The 20,683-nt window shown below is 45.1% G+C and overlaps 1 protein-coding gene across 3 annotated transcripts; it reads left to right on the top strand.

Moving 5' to 3' along the window:
• Window positions 1-1,298: 1,298 nt before the first annotated feature.
• On the top strand, window positions 1,299-19,984 carry keap1a (kelch-like ECH-associated protein 1a). Of its 3 annotated transcripts, none has more exons than XM_072688310.1 (7): window positions 1,299-1,388; window positions 8,152-8,821; window positions 9,809-10,165; window positions 10,661-11,337; window positions 14,430-14,635; window positions 15,051-15,227; window positions 19,432-19,984. In XM_072688310.1, exons 2-7 carry the CDS (start codon window positions 8,612-8,614, stop codon window positions 19,596-19,598), a joined length of 1,794 nt encoding a protein of 597 aa, XP_072544411.1. In that variant the 5' UTR covers window positions 1,299-1,388; window positions 8,152-8,611; the 3' UTR covers window positions 19,599-19,984. The 3 variants fall into 3 exon arrangements, with proteins under 3 accessions (XP_072544411.1, XP_072544410.1, XP_072544408.1); XM_072688309.1 differs by lacking the exon at window positions 1,299-1,388 and adding an exon at window positions 1,400-1,555; XM_072688307.1 differs by lacking the exon at window positions 1,299-1,388 and adding an exon at window positions 1,400-1,588.
• The last annotated feature ends 699 nt before the right edge of the window (window positions 19,985-20,683 follow it).

Raw genomic sequence — 20,683 nt, 5'->3', positions numbered from 1 at the left:
CACATCAACAGGTCTTTTTTTGAGCAGATTTGGGTGACTGTTGACCTCTAGTGTTTGTTAGCAACTTTAGCCTCACGTCCGAGCGCTAAGCTAAAGAAGCGCTACACTCGGACACCAAACCTGACTTGACGTATCAACCACATCTGTGGTACGTAGACGAGTGGGTGAGTGGGATTTCTTGCCGAACTACCCCTTTAAGCTCTTAAGTTTTAGCAAGGTGTTGTTTTGCTGGACCTGGCAACGCAGGTCATTTTAAAAGTTTACAGCGAAACCACGTCAACAAATCTGCACTAGCCTGGAGAGGGTTTGAGTACGTAAAAAAAAAAAAAAGAGTGTGTGGGGATGTATCAAAAAAAAAAAACAACGATTTCTTACGTTGCTTTGCTGGACCTGGCAACCCGCGTTGTCATTTTTCCAGTTCACAGTTTTTTTCCAAGTCACGCTGCTCCTCAACCACCTCAACAAAGACCTTGAATGTGGCTTGATTGTGTTAAAAAAAAAAGTGTTTTTCTGGATGTATCAGCAAAAATCATTTGGGTGACTATTGACTTTAGCCTCAAAATTCCAGCGCTAAGCTAAGGAAGCACCAAACATGACTTGGCAGATCAACTACAAATATGGTATGTAGACATATGTGTAAATTAGATTTCTTATCAAACCACCCCTTTAAGCAAAGTTTTATTTTTGCAAGACCTGGCAACCCCCATTATTGTTTTTTTTTTTTTTTTTTTTTTTTTTTTCACAGTTCACAGTAAGTCACAATCCTCCTAAGCCACATTAACCACTTTTACTAAAAGAAAGGAGTGGTTTGAGCTGGATGAAAGAATCCTTTAGTGACATATCTGCAAAAAATAAATAAAAATTTGGGTGACTATTGACTTCTAGTGTTTGCTAGCAACTTTAGCCTCATATTTCCAGCGCTAAACCACACAAACCACCAAAAAAGACTTGACTGGTCGACTACATCTGTGCTGAGCGTACAACTGTATAAATTTGATCCCTCATCGAACTTCCCCTTTAAGCTTAGCCTCGGAGAGGCGTAGTTTTGCTGTACCTGGCAACCCACGCACCGTATTTTCCGCGCTTCTGCACTTTTTATTTATTTATTTATTTATTTATTTATTTTTTTTTTTTTTAATCCTCACAACACTGGCTAGCAACCTCCCAGTCCTTAGCAACCAATAAACAAGCAAAAAAAAAAATAAAAAAAAAAAGTAAACAAAAGCCACTTTCGTTTCGTCGCCGAACTTCGTTGCCGTGTGCACGCGGGCGGGCGGGCGCGCGCGCGATGGGCTTGCTGACGTATGTGTTTGAAGTTGAGCGCGAGCTCGAGTTGCACAGTCATGCTGATGTCGAAATCGAGGGGAGAGCGCGAGCCAGACAGAAAGGTGGGTCTCACATCCACTGACAGCGGTGCGACACGAGCCCCGGTTTTGGACGCGGCGGTAGCTCACACGGTCCGTCCCGGAGGCGCGAGGAAGTTTCCGGTGTTTTCTGGTTTTTAGTCCTTATTGGGACAAGAGGGGGGGTTTAAGCCCGGGATTTCTGGCTGAGGGTGAGTTTTGAAGGCGCTGGCAAGCTGGAGGAGGTCAGTTGGCTTTGGGTAATGTGACCTGTGTTCACTGGGCTGCATTATTTATACTTGTGCATGCACTTTTAGGAATTGTCCCGTTCCACCTTAAATGGTGCAGTAGTTGCATTCTGGCGCCTGAGGCGCCAGAATGCAACTACTGCACCATTTAAGGTGGAACGGGACAATTCCTAAAAGTGCATGCACAAGTGCAATTTTTTTTGCTGCTTTTCTTTTCTCATACCCATTCTCAGTGCTCATACTCCTCTCTTGCCATATGCTGTCCTTTCTACATCTTCAAATGTTGCAATTAGCTGCAGGCTAATTCTCCTCTTAAAGCTATACGCCTGATACACATTAAAGGGGAATTCCACTGTCTGTTAACCTGCCTGCATAAATTAGTGCTTGAGATGTAAATAAACTCCACCACATTGGCTTTGGTGTGAAATGTTTGGTTGTAGAGAAATTGACCAACTCGTATTTCCCTACAATGGTGCCGATAGGAACCAGGAGTCTTTAGGCCTAGAAATAATATTTATTAAATATACCACATTTTATGTACTGTCCAAAACTATACCAAATAGCCTTTATACTTATACTGTTCTAATTTAGAAAAATTATGATTAAATCAGAAATGTTTCTCATTTTGGAATACAATACCATGCAAAGTAGGTAATGTTTATAAATGTGTATTATATATATATATATATATATATATATACAAAATAAAAAAACTAATGCCAAACGTGTCATGAATCGAATTATCGGACCTCAACCAGCGTATTTATAAGGGTTTCTATAGTATTAACTTTCTCTAAAGGAGATTTTAGAGGCAGTGAACTTTTCAGACGTCTGGTTCCATTCACCACTGCTTTACAAAAGTAATGCTTTAAGCTCTAAGGTCACTTGCAGTGTATTTCTCAGCATTTAAAGAATTTAAACAGGGAGTTTCTTACGTTTGAGCTCCTAAATCCACACAATTGTCAATTTTTAATGGTTGTAAAAAAAAAAGAAGGTTAAATCGGAAATGGTAAATATGGGGATTACCAAACTCCCTACCTCCCACCAAATGGACGGGAAAAAAAGTTGATGTCAAAACTGTCTTGAAACGAATGATCAGACACCAAGCAGTGTTTTTATAAGCATTTCTGTAGTGTTAACTTCCTCTGAGCCAGATTTAAGAGACGTGAAACTTTTCAGACATCTGGTTCCATTCCCTGTCACTGTAAAACCGTGCCAGTAGGCTTCAGACAAGGTTTAGTGAATCTGGCATCTCTTACAGTGTCTTTCTCAGCGTAGTACAAACAGTACAGCTCCTACGTTTGAACAACTAATCCCTCAGGGCTTATTTATATTATTCCCAGTGAACGACTCTGGCTGTGATCCGGACTGGAGCGAATTTTGCCACTCTAGTTCAGGCAGGCTGTGAGAACCCCGGAGAACCGGGGAAGGCAAGACTGCAGGGCAGCGAGTCTTTTCTTGAGAACTAATGTGTCACCACCTGGGTCTGATATTCAAACAGGCCTCACGGGAAGCCGAAGTCAAATAAGAAAACACTTCCTGTCATTTTCATGTTGGCTCAACCTGGTCGCCTGCAAATTACGAGTGAAAGGCCTCATATTAAAACGGTTTCCTCGCATTAACGCTGTTGCCGTGGGTTACTGGACTGAAAATAGCTGAATTTCCAGTCTTAGAATTAAACAGGCTGTTTTGGTCAAAAAAAAAAAAAAAAAAAAAAAAAAAAGCTTTGCCCTGATTGGCCGGCTGCCCCATTCAAAAAGCAGTCTGAGCTGAAACACTTCTTATAACTTCAGCGTGAATGGGCGGGGCTAAACTGCTGCTAGATGGAATAAGTATGCAGATGTATTGACACCGCTGTTGAAATGATGTTCTGTTGATTTGTAAGCATGATAAAAATAATACATAAATAGAGCAGTGGAAGAACTGGCCAACTGGCCAACATCCTGACCTCTGACCTGACGCTCTTGTCGCTGTTGAATGCAACCAAATCCTCATAGCAATGCTACGTCCTTCAAAATCTAATAGTAAGCCTTTTTCTTTACTGGACAGTAAACTTAACTCTTTTTATGTAATGCCCTTGATTTCAGAGGAAGCCATGAATGAGCAGGTGTCCCAATACTTTTGTCCTTTTAGTGAATCAGCAGCAGCAGCCCTCTTTCCCCATATCGGCACGTTGCTTACAATTCTGAGAGTTCAGACGCTCGTTTTACTCCTGCCTCCTGCCTCTTAATCACGATCCGGTTCTCTGACTCGTCCTGATTCAGCGCCCCTCTGAGTCATGGAATTCAGAGATGCGTGTCTTTGTGTACGAGAGGCTCTGGGTTTGCTGATTAGGTGTACAGGAAGGTCAGGTTTTTGGTGAAAGCCTAGGCCTGAACCAGACGCTGTGTATAAATACGGATGACCTCGCTGCTGGGACGATATCAAGGTCTCTGGGCCTCACGGACAGACTCTACAGAGTTTACCAAATTCCAGCAGCGTCCGGTCACGGAACTGGTCATCCAGACCAGGGTTTGGTGTGAAATGGTTCACTGTAGAGGAACTTGAGTGGTGGCAGTAGGAACCAGGGGTCGCCATGACTACTACATATGTGTATAATATGTGACGTTGATGGGCGGAGCTAAACTGCTGCGGGCTGAAGAGCTGGAATGAGCATGCGAATGTATTGAAACACGGATGTGCTGTTGATTTCAGAACAAATACATTTTTATTATTATTTTAGAATATAATAATAATAATAATTAATATAATACATTCGTTCATTCAAATACAATTAATTAAATATACGATGTATTATTGTTGTCATTATACATTTTATCCAATAGACAAATAATATTTCAGTTATAATTATAATATTTAAATAAATGTGAATTTATTCTAATTGAGGCTAATATGTAATGTTGATCTCAATCTGTATATATAGGGCCTCTGCTATGACAACATTTAAAATATATATATATATTTAGATACTGTATGTCTGGGCGATATGGTTAAAATATTGTATCACTATATTTGAAGACATTTTCACAATACGCAGTTTATTTATTTATTTATTTACTTACGTGATTAGACTAATTACTCTGTTTGTGCAGAAACGATCCCGATATGCTTAGAAAAGCCTATTGTGGACTAGATTTAATCCCTGTCTGGGAAACTCACCAATGGAGTATTGGTGTTAAACGCTCAGATCTAGAGAAACTCACTGGGGTTGTTTACAGTGGTGGTGAATGGAACCAGACGTCTTAAAAGTTCAATACCTCTGAAAGCTACGTCGCAGAAAGTTCATATTCAAAAAATGGGCACAAATCCGCTGGCTGATGTGCGGCCGTTTGTTTTAGGATAGTTCTGATGTTAACTTTTGACCTCAGCGTTTTATTATTACATTAGTTTAGTAAGTGATCAAATTTGTATTTAAAACATTTCTGATATTTTTAGGATATCGTTTGTCCAAGGCAAGCCCCTTTTATTTTTCAGTGTTCAGAAGGTATCTGAGGAACTTTTGTGATCCGATGATTTTTATGTGTATTACAATAACAAAATGTATCGCTATACGATCAAAAAATATCGTCATATGGCCCACCCCTAATTTAAGGTCTCATTTAATCTTAAAAATTCACTTTGTTTTAATAATTTTTGTTTGTGTGAGGAACCTTTTTGGAAGTCTTTGGTCATACTCCCCAGCCCTGTGTGTGGTTGTAAACATCCATGTAAACATCTCCATGACTTCGTAAAGCTTTTGCATGAAATTCTTAGAAAGCTATCTAGAACGTGTGACGTTCAGCCTGTTGTGTGATGGAAAACCAGGTTTGTTGCCAAATGCACGTCAGCGAGTCTAAGAACTGGGGCGAAAGTTGCTGTAAGCCGGTTCCTTCCGTCCAGGCAGGCAGTGGTGGACTGACTCAGGTTAGTTAATGAGTGATGATCCATCCCAGCGGAGGTGCGGAACCGGTACACGCAGTGCAGCTCTGCACGTATTAAACGCCCCCTTTTAAGTCCAGCTTAGCGTTCTGCGCCACGAGGGCACATGACCCACTGAGCCTTCATGGCAGGCAGAGGCCGGGGGCTCTACTGCTCCACAGGAAGCCGTGGCAGGCGGCCGCCGTGTCTTGTGATAAGCAAGAGCGTCTGAGGGCGAACGCTCTGTAGGGCAATAGTGAGTAGTGCAGGATGCAATAAGTTATGCTAATAAGTTATAGAAACCGGAGGAACTCGAACAGTTTCGAAGCTTCAGTGTGAAACTCACTGGGCTTTTTTTTTTTTTACAGTGCCGGTGAATGTAACCAGACGTCCTAAAAGTTTAATGCCTCTGAAAGGTACATTGCAGAAGGTTAATACTTAAAAAATGGTCACAAATCCGCTGCCTGATGTGCGACAGTTTGTTGTAGGATACCTCTGACGTTAACTTTTGGCCTCAACTTTTTATAAGTACATTAGTTTTAGTAAAAGCGATAAAATTCCCCTTTAAAACATTTATCATATTTGTAGGATATCATCCAAGACGAGCCTCTTCTTTTATCTTTGAGTGTTCGAAAGGTATCTGAGGAGCTTTATGGTTTATGTAGAGCTATTTGGAGGGCAGTAGTGAACAGTGCAGGATGTCAAGTCTCTTCAGTTGCCATGGTGCTCAGCAAATAAGTTATGTAACCCGGTGGATTTCGCTCAGTTTCAAATGAAAGTAAACAGACATTTGGGGTTGGTTTGTTCAGGACTAGGCTTAATCCCTGTCTGGGAAACTCACCCATGTTCTAGAGCAAAACCGGGGCTCACTGGAGATGTTTACAGTGGTGGTGAATGGAACCAGACGTCTTAAATGTTTAACGCCCCTGAAAGCTACATCGCAAAAAGTTAATACTTAAAAAATGGTCACAAATCTGTTGCCTGATGTGCAACCATTTGTTTTAGGGTACTTCTGACATTAACTTTGTGGCCCAAACTTTAAGCATTCCTTTTGAACAGTTGCTAAAATTCCCCTTTTCTGATATTTGTAGGATATCGTAAAACAGCCGAGCCCCTTTTATCTTTCAGTGCTCAGAAGGAGCCCTGAGGAGCGTTCATAGGGTGTACAGGATGTCTCTTATTATGGTTATATAACCATGGTTGGACAAACCGGTTCACTGGTAAGCGCAGGGTGGTGGTGGTGGGCTGTGGACAGGAGGGTGGGTGGCTGGAGGTTGGTTGAAGCTCCCAAGGTGGAGTTGGCATGGCGGCCGCTCACAGGCAGCACTTCTGCGAACTGGCCGTGACATTCAGGAAATCAGCAGTTCCCTTCGTGTCTGTGGGTGTGGTATGCTGATGTTTTTTGGAAGACCTTGAGAAACGGAAAGGAAAAGGGAAGTGAAACGTGATGCAGCGGACTGTGCACGGGTGTGCGGCTCTCGGTTCGTCTGTTTTAGAGGCGAACGTGACAGTCTGGGCTTCGCTTAAGCGTGAAAGATGATCTTTTGGGCCTTTATTCTACTCCTCTAGCCCGGGGTCATGTTTATCTGCTTCAGAGAGTCCTATTCTATTGGCGGTACCCTCTCCTAGACAAGGCCTAGACAAGCTTCAAGCAGCTGAATGCATTCATTAGAAGGGGTGTCCACAAACTTTTGACAAGGACTTTGACGTATACAGGCTGTATACTGTCACAGTAGACAGTAAGTCCGTAGACATCCGTAGACAGTACGTTTAGTCACCTTTGGCCACTTGCACAAGCTTTTGGTAGCCTGTTCAGTGGTCAAGCAAGTTTGGCCAGCCACTCTCTCGTACTTTATGAGTCAGGCGCCTCCACAGCAGTCCACAGCACTTGCCTCCAAATGATCTAGAACCCCATTCATTCCTCGCTTTCGGCTCAAGGTGCAAGCCTCCAACCCAGCAGTTCAGCTCTGGTCTCTCTCCCTGTCTGAAAGCTGTGGCTTTAAAAAGAAACGGCAGCAGGGATCTACAGGGTTTTGGACACTTCGGGGCCTCAAAAAGTGTTGGGCCGGGTCTGCCTGCCTGCCTGCATGTGCATGGGCGATCCTGTGCTCACCCCTCCCTCATGCTTAAGTAAACCGAGCAGGCTGCTGAAGGCCGTGTGCGGATTTGAGCTGCTTTTCCGAGCTGGATTACTCACTGATAGTTGGTGACCGGGTTTAGGGGACCCTGCCGGTTAGATAGGGCAGGTCTTGATCTTTGCTGTGATATGTGACATGCCGTGTCTGTAGGTAAGCCTAGAATACCGGCAGTGCGGCCCAGTGAATGGATTCCGGTGTGGGATCGGTGCAGCCCTATTGCTAATGACACTTCTTGAGCTGCCTAGCCAGTCAGGTGAGGCCTAAACGGAGCAAAATATAGGTGGAGGTTTTAGCATTTTGTCCATTTAAATTTTTTTGCCATATTGTAGAATTAAAAAGCATAATTTATGCTTTGCTTTAAAAAAAAAAGGGGGGGGTAAGAAGGTTCTTCCATGTCCTGAAAAGTCGCCTTTCTGGAGATGCAAGGTTTTATTCCAACCGGGACGTGTCTTAGGGAGGGTTACTTTAATGATTGCTTGCATTTGTTTTCCTGACTCATGCTCACTGTTTCACTTTCCTTTTCAGCACTCGGAGTGTATGGAGACGCCCCACCCAGCCAAGTTCCAAGTGAATGAGCGAGAACTCCTGAAGTCTCCAGTCGGAGAAGCGAAACCGTCGTCGCGTAGACTCGAGATGCCTGTTGGTTAGGTCCTCTCATCTCCCCGTTTAGCGAAAGATGTAAGAAGGGTCAGAGAACCCTGCTATGCATCGTTCCGCAATGTCCGCTTGGTCCGAGAGGGACCGCTGCCACAATGGCCTCCGAACCAGACAAAAGAAGCACGGCTTTCCCGTGTCTCCCAGCGATCGCCAGTTGAGTTTGTACTTCTTCATGACTCGCGGTTGGGTCTAGACTCTCTACCACTGCTCCAACCCACTCTGATCCCCAACCCACCACCCCCAACCCCCCCCCACCACCACCACCACCCCCAACCCCTCCCCCTCCCCCTCCAAAGTCAACGTGCTTCCGACCTCCCGGCCTCAGAGAATGCTATGTCCAAGGAAAAAGAGGCCCGTCAAAGATGAGGATTTCTCAGCCATCGTGGTGCCCTCGATGAAGGGCCATGGTTACCTCGACTACACCATCGAGAGTCACCCCTCTAGGGCCTTCCAGCTCATGGACGAGCTGCGGCACCACGGGCTGCTCTGCGACCTGGTGCTGCACGTGACTTACAAAGATACAGTAGTGGATTTCAAGGTGAGCGCTTTCAAGAGTCGCCTCGTGAGAAAGATGAGAGTCAGCAAGATAAGAGATTTATGGAGCAACTTGCTCAGTTTTGGGCTGAGTCAGCTGGACTTAATTGAGGTTAGCTGTTCCTGGAGGGGGTGGGAGTAAAAAAATAAATAAAAAAACAGACCTGGATGCACAGTATATTTACAGTATATATACATTTGAGCGTGCCGGCATGTCTTTGCTATCGTAACGTCGGGAAAAGTACACATTGCCCGGCTCAAAAAGCCATTTAATTAATTAGTCTCTTAATTAATCATGGGTGTGTATTGGGCGTAATGTGCAGTAAACCAATCAGAGCGTCACTCGCCATCGTTCCCTTTATAACCCAGGTGCGGTCGGCTTGAGTTGCACATGCCTATGTTGACAACTCACTGCCAAGATCTGGCTGTTGACGTCTGCCTAGGTTGTTTTCAGCCAGTGGTGCTCCTGTGTTTTCCATTGCCAAGATACACAGCAATACGCCAGAAATGGACCTGAATACCCCTCATTTCGAGACCACCGCGCCCATCGGCGTAGATATATTCGCAAGCAGCGCTGCTGTTTAAACGACGCAGATAGCAATTAGCATTGCTACATGCCTTCTGCAGGGTGTAAGATGGGGCACCTTGGAGTTTACATATGCGGTTTTAACTAACTTAATTATAATTCATTGGACGATAATCAAGCAGACCTATTGTATAAGGCGATAATCAGGGTGAAAGGGTGAAAGCAAACCAGTGATGATGAGCCCCGCCCCCAAACGAGCCCAGAATCCCTCCTGGATGTAGATTTGTGTTTTTGGGTTAGGTTAAGACCTATTGGGACGCCCCTTAATCGGGCCTCAATAAGCACCGGATCATAAAGACAAAGGCAAATTCCAGTAGTTTTGGGCTCATCATCACAATCATCATCATCATCACCAGTCCCAGGACGTTATTACGTCCCTCACAGACGTGTGTTTATGTTCCCCAGGTACATAAGCTGGTGCTGGCTGCCTGCAGCCCCTACTTCAAAGCCATGTTCACCAGCAACTTCAAGGAGTGCCAGGCCTCCGAGATAACCCTGAGGGACGTGTACCCGCAGGTGATCGAGCGGCTGGTGAACTACGCCTATACCTCGCGCATCACCGTCGGGGAGAAGTGCGTCCTGCACGTCCTGCTGGCTGCCATGCGCTACCAGATGGAAGACGTGGCCAAAGCGTGCTGCGACTTCCTCCTGAAAAACCTGGAGCCCTCCAACGTCATCGGGATCTCCCGCTTCGCTGAGGAGATCGGCTGCATCGAGCTTCATCAGCGGTGCCGAGAGTACATCAACACTCACTTCAGCGAGGTGGGTGACGGCGGGACCCTCATCAGTTTTTTCGCGATATGTCCAAATGTTTGTGGACACCCCTTCTAGCTATTGTTATAGTTGCCCCGTTTGCTGACACACACATAGCTTGTCTAGTCCCTGTAGAGAAGTACTGCCAATAGAGTAATAGAAGTCCATGCTGCCTAACGCCAGGCGTGGGCTCGAGGGGTCTAAAGCCCCCCAGCATTGAGCTGTGGAGCAGTGGAAGAACTGTGTTCTCTAGAATGATGGATGGTGGAGCTTGCTAAGGCTCTTGTTGCTCCAGCATAAGCAGGATAAACTTTTATTACCCTTGAGTTCCGAAGAAACAGTGAATTAGCAGGTGTCCCAATACTTTTGTCAATTTGGTTAATATCTTTAATGAGTACCTTTTGTACTCGCAAACAAAACTGGGCCTCGGCTCGCTGTGGTACAAAGCCTTCACCGGACAGTAGACTGTCCAGTCTGAGCCGTGTGACCTGTGCTTTCCTTCAGGTGACCAAAGAGGAGGAGTTCTTCAGCCTGTCCCATTGCCAGCTGCTGGAGCTGATCAGCCAGGACAGCCTGAAGGTGCTCTGCGAGACCGAGGTCTACAAGGCCTGCATCGACTGGGTGCGCTGGGACGTGGAGGGTCGAGCCCAGTACTTCCACGCTCTGCTCAACGCTGTCCACATCTACGCCTTGCCGGCCAAGTTCCTCAAGAGGCAGCTGCAGTCCTGCCCCATCCTGAGCAAAGCCAACTCTTGCAAAGACTTCCTCTCCAAGATCTTTCAGGACATGACCCTCCGCAAGCCGCTGCCCCCAACCCCGCACCGCGGCAACCAGCTGATCTACGTGGCTGGGGGCTACAATCAGCATTCGCTGGCCTCCATGGAGGCCTTCGACCCCCAGAGGAACACCTGGCTGAAGCTGGCGGAGATGGAGTCGCCCCGCAGCGGCCTGGGAGCCTGCGTGCTGTTCGGGCTCTTTTACGCGGTGGGGGGTCGCAACCTTTCTCTGCAGAGCAACGTGGACTCTGAGGCGCTGTCCTGCTACAACCCCATGACCAACCAGTGGACCCAGCTAGCTTCGCTTAACACGCCCAGAAACCGAGTGGGCGTCGGGGAGCTCGACGGAAGCATCTACGCTGTGGGTGGGTCTCATGGGTCCATGCATCACAACACCGTGGAGAGGTATGTCATTTTAACATCAGTTTGGTCAAAAGTATTGGGACACCTGCTCGCTCCATTTCTTTCTTCTGAAATCAAAGATATTAAAAAGAGTCGATCCTGCTTTCGTTGGAGTAACCAACATCTCTACTGTCCAGGGATGAAGGCTTTCTGCTAGCATTTCCTTTGGAGCATTGCATTGCTGTGAAGAGTTGATGGCATTCAGCAACGTGACAAGAGCGACAGTCAGGTCAGGATGTCAGGTGATGATCACCAGCCCACCTCCTCATCCACAACGTCCCAACCCCCTGAAGCACCGGATGGAGCGGGGTGGGGTGGAGGGGGGCATTTGCACATTGGATGCAACTTAAAGTTGCTGCATGCCTTCATTAGGGGGTGTCCACAAACTTTTAGACCTGTAGTGTATTTGTTTGGACGTTGCTGGAAAACCAGACACCCAGCCTAGCCGCGAAGGGCGGACTGCTGGACTGTCGCACCCCTGATTACTTTGGCTCCTTCCCGCGGGTCGGAGAACGTACACGCTCGCTCCCGTCCCCGTCCAGATTAGATTAGGTCAATTAAAGACTGTCACAAGGATTGGCATTCCTGAGTTCTGTATGTACTGTACTGAGTGGTCCAGCGTTCTCTCTTCTGCAGCTCCTATCCGAGCGCTAAGAAGCCGTCTGCTCCGAGCAGCAGCTCCGTTGTAATACAGAGTGAGCCATTGTGTACAGTAAATGTAACGACCGTCTTGCATAAAGTGTACTTCACGCTCCGCGGCCCTAATTTATTTATTTCTTTATTTTTACGAACCCGCCGTCGGGCCGCATCGGAGATAAGAATTTGCATTGTCATCCTCAGCCAACACTCTGTTTTCAGTTCCCTGTGTTAGAAAAAAAAAACAGCTGTAACCCGGCCTAACCGAACAGAAGCTGGCAGGAGAACATGCCTGAAGAGAGAGTGCGCGAGAGAGAGTGCGACTGCGCGAGAGAGAGAGAACAGCAGCACAATTCCAGCACCAACACCTATTTTGGTATTAGGAGCTGGCGGCGCTCTCCCTGAGCTTACCCTCGGCTGTTCTGGCCGCGGCATTGGGGTTATGAAACAGCCTGTTCGTCTGACAGACTCAGGCCTGGAGCTAGCGGGAGCACATCCCAAGTCAAAACATTTCCAAGGTGATGAAAGGCGGATCACGAGCCTCGTACCGTAACGTAACACGAGCCACATCCCCGCCAAGCTCTTGCTTAACTGCACCCGTCTACAGCAGTGTCCTCTTGCCGTACAGCGCAGCGCAGGCCACAGCACCCTGGGGGCTATTTGAGGCTTACTGTTTAACTGAGGCCCAAGCATTTCCAGTTAAACCGCCTGCGAGGGTACGTACAGACCTAGCTGAACACCACAGCTGGGGTGGGGTGGGGTGGGGTGGGGGGGGGTTCTGAATGTATGTGGTATGCTGGCGCTGACTGACTCGACGAACTTGTGGAGTCGACGCACTTTGTACACCAAACCTCACTGTGGCTGACTAACCTCGCTGTGTTTATCTTTGTCCTGTTTAGGGGCTGTGGGTGGGCAAGAACCTGGCGGTACGATGATTATCACGATACAGGGGTTACGCTTCGGTGTATTGCGATACTGTGAGCAGGGCTTTATATATAATATAATTATGTAATCTATATCATATAATATTTTTTGTTTGTTTTTGTTTATTTTTAAGCTAATTTATTTCACATTTTTATTCTTTTTGTATTTTTAAAATTTAGGAAAACGTAAACACCATCATATATATAAAATCTGAGTGGCAGTACGATACAGGGGTGTATTGTAGTGTAATGTATTGTAGTGGGGCAGTGGTGGCTCCGGGTTATCGATAACAGGGTTGTGGGTTCGATTCCCGGGCTTGGCAAGCTGCCACTGTTGGGCCCTTGAGCAAGGCCCTTTACCCTCTCCACTGGAGTTGGCTGCCCACCGTTCTGGGTGTGTGTGTGTACTCACTGCCTCTAGTTCACTAGTGTGTGTGTGTGTGTGTGTGTTCACTACCACAGATGGGTTAAATGCGGAGGACACATTTCGCTGTACAGTGACAAATAGGTCCTATATATATATATATATATATATATATATATATATATATATATATATATATATATGTATATATAATGTGTGTGTATGTATGTATTTATTTTTAAGCAAATTTATTTTAAATTATATATATATATAATACACAATTCTTTGTATAATTATAGAATATACATTTTTTAGATTTTTTTTATTTATTTGTTTTTATGCAAATTTATTTTAATTTTAACATTTTTAAATTTTAGGGAAACTCCAAAACACAACATCATGAGCATTAAATCTGAGTTAAGGAAATAAAAAATGTTTTCCCTATTAGAACAGTAAAACCTGAAGGCGGAGTTCAACACTGCCATCTAGTGTTTAGGGGTTTAACCAATGTTTCTTGATGTTTCTGTTAATATCTTCATGTTAACGCCGCTCTGAAATACAGTCCAGACACTTCCTGAGTCTGTAGACTCCACCCTTTCCATAGCATCACACTGCCAGATCGTATGTGACTCTCGTCCGGAGTTATGAGGCTGCGAAGATTCTTGTCTCTCTCTGTGTCCCGCCCTGTCTGACTGGTGGACTCCTGGTGTGCCCGTCATCTGCCTCTCATCTGTTATTGGCGGATCCGTGCGTCCCTCAATGGTTTTGCGTGAAATTGACCAGTGGACACTCAGACATTCGGACATTCCACTGCTGAAGTGAAGCTGAGACTTCAAGCACCAAGACTAATGCACATAGTGTACTAACGAAGGCCTCGGGAAGCAGCATGTCCTGATGCTGAAGTGGTATCCACTTTCTCTTCTGGATTGGTCCCTTTACAGACCCCACATCTGTCAGCAGCTGCACAAGCCTCGGAAAAACTCCTTCTTAGGAAGCTGCATTGGGATTTAAAGAGCCAGTTCCTAAGTCCTATATAGTGCTGGACCTCCACTCAGGAGTATGGATAAGACCTTGTCATTCATAGGCATTCAGAACGGTTGTTGGGATGCGCCGATGGGAATTCGAGGTCATCTCTAACAATGCTGTCAATTTTTCTATTCTTTTTTTCACAGGTATGACCCAGAGGCGAACAGGTGGACGGTTGTGACGCCTATGTCTGTAGCCCGCCTGGGGGCCGGAGTAGCGGGTTGCGGGGGCGCTCTGTACGTGGTAGGCGGCTTCGATGGAGAAAACCGATGGAAAACGGTAGAGCGCTACCAGCCGGACAGCAATGCGTGGCAGCATGTAGCACCTATGAATACCGTACGAAGTGGCTTAGGTAAACAGCAACATTACCTCCAACCGGGATGCTTTTCACTCTCATAAATCATTTATGGGGTCCTTGGGTGGTCCACCGGCCCCAGTGATCATAGGGTCGCTGGTTCGAATCCCGGTCATGCTGCTAGCCATCGGCAGCCGAGGCCTGGCCGTCACCGGCGTCTGCAGGCTGGTGCGTCGGAGCCGGGTATGCAGCACTTCCCTCCGGGCGCATTGGTTGGTTGCCCGGTGATGTTGCTTCGGCAGCAGTTTGGACAATGAGCGGCTTAACTGCACATGTCGAAGGGGGCGCAGGGGGGGAGTACGTATGGGTTGGGTAATTGCTGGTCCAAATTGGGGAGGAAATTGGCAAGAAATCTGATCAAATTGAAATAAGACTAATAATAACAAATCATTTTCTTTTTTTGTGTCGTCAGGAGTGGCGTGTATGGATTCGTATATCTACGCAGTGGGAGGATACGATGGCCAAACGCAACTCAACACTATGGAGAGATACAATGTAGCCAGAGACGTTTGGGAGCCGCTGGCATCCATGGGCCACTGTCGCAGTGCACACGGGGTCACCGTCTACCAGGGCAAACTCTTCGTATTTGGTAAGTTGTTGGGAGTTTGGAGCTCTGTGGGTCCTGTCCTACATCAGGCAGTTCCAGCGGGGGGATAAACCAGTCTGAATCGTCTGAAGACGTATATAATAAATCTCCAGGGTTTTCAAGCTGGACCGTGAATTTAGTTCTGGCTGGAATTTAAGGGAACGGTTAATGTCCTTGATTGTCTACATAGCGTCCCTGCACAACTAACGAGGATTACAAGAAGTCCAGGACTGGAACCTGGATTCAAGGTCCAGATTTGAAGACCTTTGGAAGAGTCGCTCCTCAGGTTGCTGTTGGATGCAATTGCAGTCATGGGGAAAAAATCAGGACGCCTAATGAAAACCCTCATGAAGTCCTTTTCATAAATCTGTTCCTATGTTCAGTCTTAAGAAAAGATTCTCTAAACAACAACCCTGTGTGGGATTCCCGGTGTCCTTGTAAACTCAACAGTGGGTGGGTTTTAAGAAGAAATTTCATTTTAATTGTCTTAAGAATGATCTTCGAATAAGGCAAAGCAGATCCTGAAAGAGATACTACCTGTCACAGGAACGGGGGGGGGGGGGGGGGGTACCTCTACTGTTAAGGCCTGAAGGGGGTTTGGCCTTATATTGCATCCTAACAAAAGCATAGCCTTTGCACCTACTGAAGCCCCTTCTCGGTGCTTATTGACCAATCAGGGTTACGTAACAGTAACAATGGTCGTACCTCCGAGCCGTATCGATTCAACGGGACAGGCTGTACCAATCCTGTTATCTGACCAGTATTTACACAAGAGTTCAGTAACTTTTGTGAGAACATTTCTTCAGTCCTCCATCTCTCTACAACGCTGTCCAGTTGAAGACCAAACGTCCAGAAGTTTCAATACTTTCAAAAAGAAATGACAAAACCACTGGACCCCAGAGCGTAACCTGTCCCGAAACCTGCCAGCATGGGCCTCTATGCATGTGGGACTGGACGGACCGTCGGACAGATGGATGGAGAGAAACTAACTATTGGAGAGATTACTGTTGAGACTATTAACACAATGTCTGTCTGCATCTTGACAGTTCCCAGACCTCCGGCCTCCTTTCCCATTTGCCACGTAGCGCACGCACGTTATCCGAAGTGACGTATTATTGTGTTTCACAATTGGTTATTTACTGAGAAAATGGAGCCTTTGTGGCTTTGATTGTATTTGCTCGTTGAACCGGCCAGCCTCTCATTACAAGGCCATTTCCCTATCAGCTAGAGCACAATGCAGAGTCATTCACAAGTTAATCAGCAGCGCGACCCGGTTACTCGCAGCACTTTGCGCGTGCCGACGCTTTCCCCTCCCAGATTCCAGCACAAGGCACCTTTAATGTTGGGACCATGGGGACATTTCCGTAGAGATTCAGAGATTGCCTCTATATAGCCTCCTTCCACAGCTTTTAATATTGTCTATTATATAGATTTATTACAGATTTATTTTACATTATAATAAACAATAACTCTCAAGGACTCTCTTGGATGGATCCGTTTAAACGCACCATCTGATTTAACATATGAACAAAAGTATCTGGACAGCTGCTCATTGCCTTGTTTCCTCTAAAAGAGCTCGTCCTGCTTTTTGTTGGAGTAACTGTCCAGTAATCTCTACTGTCCAGGGAAGAAGGCTTTTTTACTAGATGTTGACTAGGTAGTGAGATCAGGATGTCGGATGATGATCATCACCCAACCTCCTCAACCCGCCAACTCTGCACTGCTCCACAGCTCAATGCTGGGGGGAAGGGGGACTTCATACCCCTCTATCCCAACGCCTGGCATTAGAAGGCATGGTGGCAAGTAGGTTCATCATGATGTGTATCTGCTGCAGAGAGTCCTATTGTATTGGCAGTGCTTCCCTACAGGGACTAGACGAGCTGAGCAACGGGTGCAGCTTGTAGCAGCTGAATGAGTGCAGTCATTAGAAGGGGTGTCCACAAACATATGAAGCACTGATTAGCCAAACGTTTCTGTGATGAACGGACCAGTAGAAATGCTCCAAAATGAATTGGAATCACCTCTTTTTCCATTGACTTCCATTGACTTCCATTGACGCCCTACTTTTTAATTAATTAATTAATTAATTAATTAATTTTCCATAGAACATTTTATTCACTTTGTGAATTTAAACAACCAGTAAAAGCCACTCCTAAATAATCACCATTAAACAGACACACTTTTCCATGTGGTGTGTTTTTGGTTCTAAAAACCAGAAGTTAAGTTTCAGCAGCTTGTTTAAAGACCACACTCTGAAGTTTAGCACCTTTTAACACTGGGGCGTGTCCCTGAATGTGAAATTGCTGCATAAGCCCTGTAACCAGTTAAAAGCTGTTTGGTGAACCTTAGCCAGATTATGCTTCCCTACCTGCACGTGTTTCTGCATTGTGGCAATTCTTACTTTGCAAAAGTTCAACCAGTAAACACTGCTGTTTTAATCTTATTAGATCTTATTTGGGATAAAAAACCTTTTATAGACCAATAAAAGGTGGAACACTACAAATATCAGGATCCAGTATTTTAAAATCTGACATCAGTGCATCTCTAGTGTTGACTTCATTGATTTCAGTCATGCATTGAAACACATGCAGTAGGTTATAGATAATGTATAACTGTATGATTGTGTAATACGAACTATGGAGAGCGTGCTGGGAGACAGTCTGGGAGTTAATGCTTAGCAGCCCAGAGTTCTCACTCTCGTCATTTTGCAACACTGTTGAAATGTAACATCATGACGCTGCAGTTTACACTGGACAGGCTTGGCTCAGGCTCACTATGCTATAGTTAGGAGTCTATATGCTATAGTTATATATAAAATACATATTCTATTGTGTAATTTTAGCTCCTTTTTGAATGCATTAGTAATAAACATCCCTCGATCCCTTGAACCCCTTAACGCAGCAAGGCTTATTACACACTAAGGTGTATTAATCAGTAACTACAGGGACTTCTGTACAAACTGGTGGGGCTGTTCTCTGGTAACAGAAGCTTGTAATAACACTTTCGGACCCGTCGGCAGGACATTACGGGGTTTAGAGGGGTTCGGATCTGTGATTGGTCACGATGCTCAAAGCACACAGGAGAAAAAAAAAAAACCCTGATTGGCCAGAGGCTTTTTGGCATGGTTGGTTCATGGGCAACTTTCTGCGATATCAGTATTGCAAGAGTAAATATTGTGATAACGGTAATCAAACAGTAGAGCAGATTGGCTCTCAGATGCAGTTATTGGAGTGCGGAATTGACTTGCAGACCAAAACACAGGCCTTTAGGATTTAGGGGGTTCAAATTCTACACTTTTCCTGTTCTGCTTGTTCGTTTTGGTGCCCAAAATGTTGAAAACATGGCAAAGACTGACAATTAAATTCAGATTCTAATGAATTAAAATAAATAACGAAGCATCTCGTCTAGTATTTACACAGTCTGAGCTTTCAATAGAATTTCTAGGGTCTTTTTCCAGTTACAAATCTTTTTTTTTTATTATGGTTTATTGTCTATATAGGCTTTATGAGCCAAAACCAGCTATAATTCATACTGTGCCTTTAAGACTGTATGTATGTAACTCTGTGTAAATGAGCCCTAATTGGCTGCCATGTGTTGTCCAAAAAACTCAAAAAGTAGTCCAGGCTGAAGACCTTTGGAAGAGGCGCTCCTCATGTTGCTGTTGGATGCAATTACAGTCATGTGAAAAAATGAGGACACCCCAAGAAAAGCCTCATTTGATTATTCGGATATCATGTCTGATTTTTGAGGAAATTGCATATCTGTAAAATGGTATTTTATAACTGATGTTTAAAGACAACGGGACAAACGTCCAGATGTTTAAATATGTTCAAAAAGACAAAGGTTTTCATGGGGTGTCCTCATTTTTTCACATGACAAAAATACGCCACACCTCATTCAGTTGCACTAGCCCTCTGAACCCCTGCACCCCAGAGTGTAATCTGTCCTGCAACACATAACGAACAGTATGTTACTTTAAGACTGATATATGTAAATGAGCCCTCTAAGTGAGCCCTAATTGGCTCCCATGTGTTGTCCAGTCTGAAAGGGGCGGGGACAAAAATTAAGTCAATATATGTAAATGCATGGCTTTTTCTGACCTCATGCCTTTGCTCTAGCTGGTGGTAGCCGTGACGTCGGAGGGGGTTGAGAAGGTATCGCTGGCTCACTGACTGATGCTAATGTTAGTGCTCTCTCTGTCCTCAAGGTGGCTTCAACCAGAGTGGTTTCTTATCCAGCATGGAGTGCTACTGCCCGGGCAGCAACCAGTGGACGTTCGTGACGGACATGCCGGTGGGCCGGAGCGGAATGGGCGTGGCCGTAACCATGGAGCCATGTCCAGGCTGCCTCCCGGAGGAGGACGAGGAAGCGTGAGAGGGAACTTTGACCTGGTCATACTGTCCCCGACGCTTTGAACTCTCACACACTTTCCTTATCAGAATGAGCGCACAATTGCCCAATCAGGCCAAGAAGCTCTGGGATCGTCTCGCCAGTCTTCGTGAAGATTTCCCATGATTTCGGCGCCGTGGTGCTGCTGCCACAGTGTTTGTGTGTGTGTGTGTGTTCTTTAGAAAGCAATCACGGGACTACGAACGAAGCTGATTCCATAACCTAATGAGATTTGATTGAATACACTGTGCCTCGGTTTGTACACTGACACACCGCCTGACTGCTGAAGACTTGATCAGTTTGCTCTGTATATCTGCTCAAATTATTATTATTTTGTAATGTTTAATCTCCCATAAAAGACTGAATATTCACACGGACGTCTCTCTTCTTGTTGAGATCGCTCTGCACTATTAAAAGTAGAAGATCCTTGAGGAACCCTTGGAGGTTCTTCAGTTTGAAACTGGAGAAACTTCTTAAGGTGCTTTAAGGAAACCGTCTTCATCTAAAAACCTTTCTTTTGAAGGTTCCTCAAAACACCTTAAGATGTTTCTCCACAGTTTCAAAATTAAGAACCTCCCAAGGTTCCTCAAGGATTAGGAACTTTTCAAAGCAGAAGATCCTTGAGGGACTTTTGGAGATTCTTAAATTTGAAACTGTGGAGGAACCTTTTAAGGTGCTTTGAGGAACCTTAGATGTACTTTTTTCATCTAAAAACCTTTCCTTGAAAGTTCCTTAAAGGTTCTTCCACAGTTTGGAGAACCACAAACTGAAGTACCTCCAAAAGCTCATCAAGGATATTATACTTGGAACACTGATAAGACACTGTTTACTGGAAGTTTTATCTCAGGTTTTATGGGATGTCGTTCCCCTCATAACCACTAGGTGGAGGAATATGACTTCCCAAAAAAAGGTGAGCAAAATAATGGGAACCAACAGTCAAATATGATATTCTTCATATCAATATGCATTACATTTTAAGGAGTATTTAATTTATTAATAATATTTAAAAATGTGTTTTTCTGATGTTCACCTAATTTCTAAAGGCTTTTAACCTTGTAGGCAAGATCTAC

The sequence above is a fragment of the Salminus brasiliensis genome, chromosome 9 (assembly GCF_030463535.1).
Source record: "Salminus brasiliensis chromosome 9, fSalBra1.hap2, whole genome shotgun sequence".
Classification (NCBI taxonomy): domain Eukaryota; kingdom Metazoa; phylum Chordata; class Actinopteri; order Characiformes; family Bryconidae; genus Salminus; species Salminus brasiliensis.
Note: the sequence above shows the minus strand (reverse complement) of the source record. Positions and strands in the feature narration are given on the sequence as shown.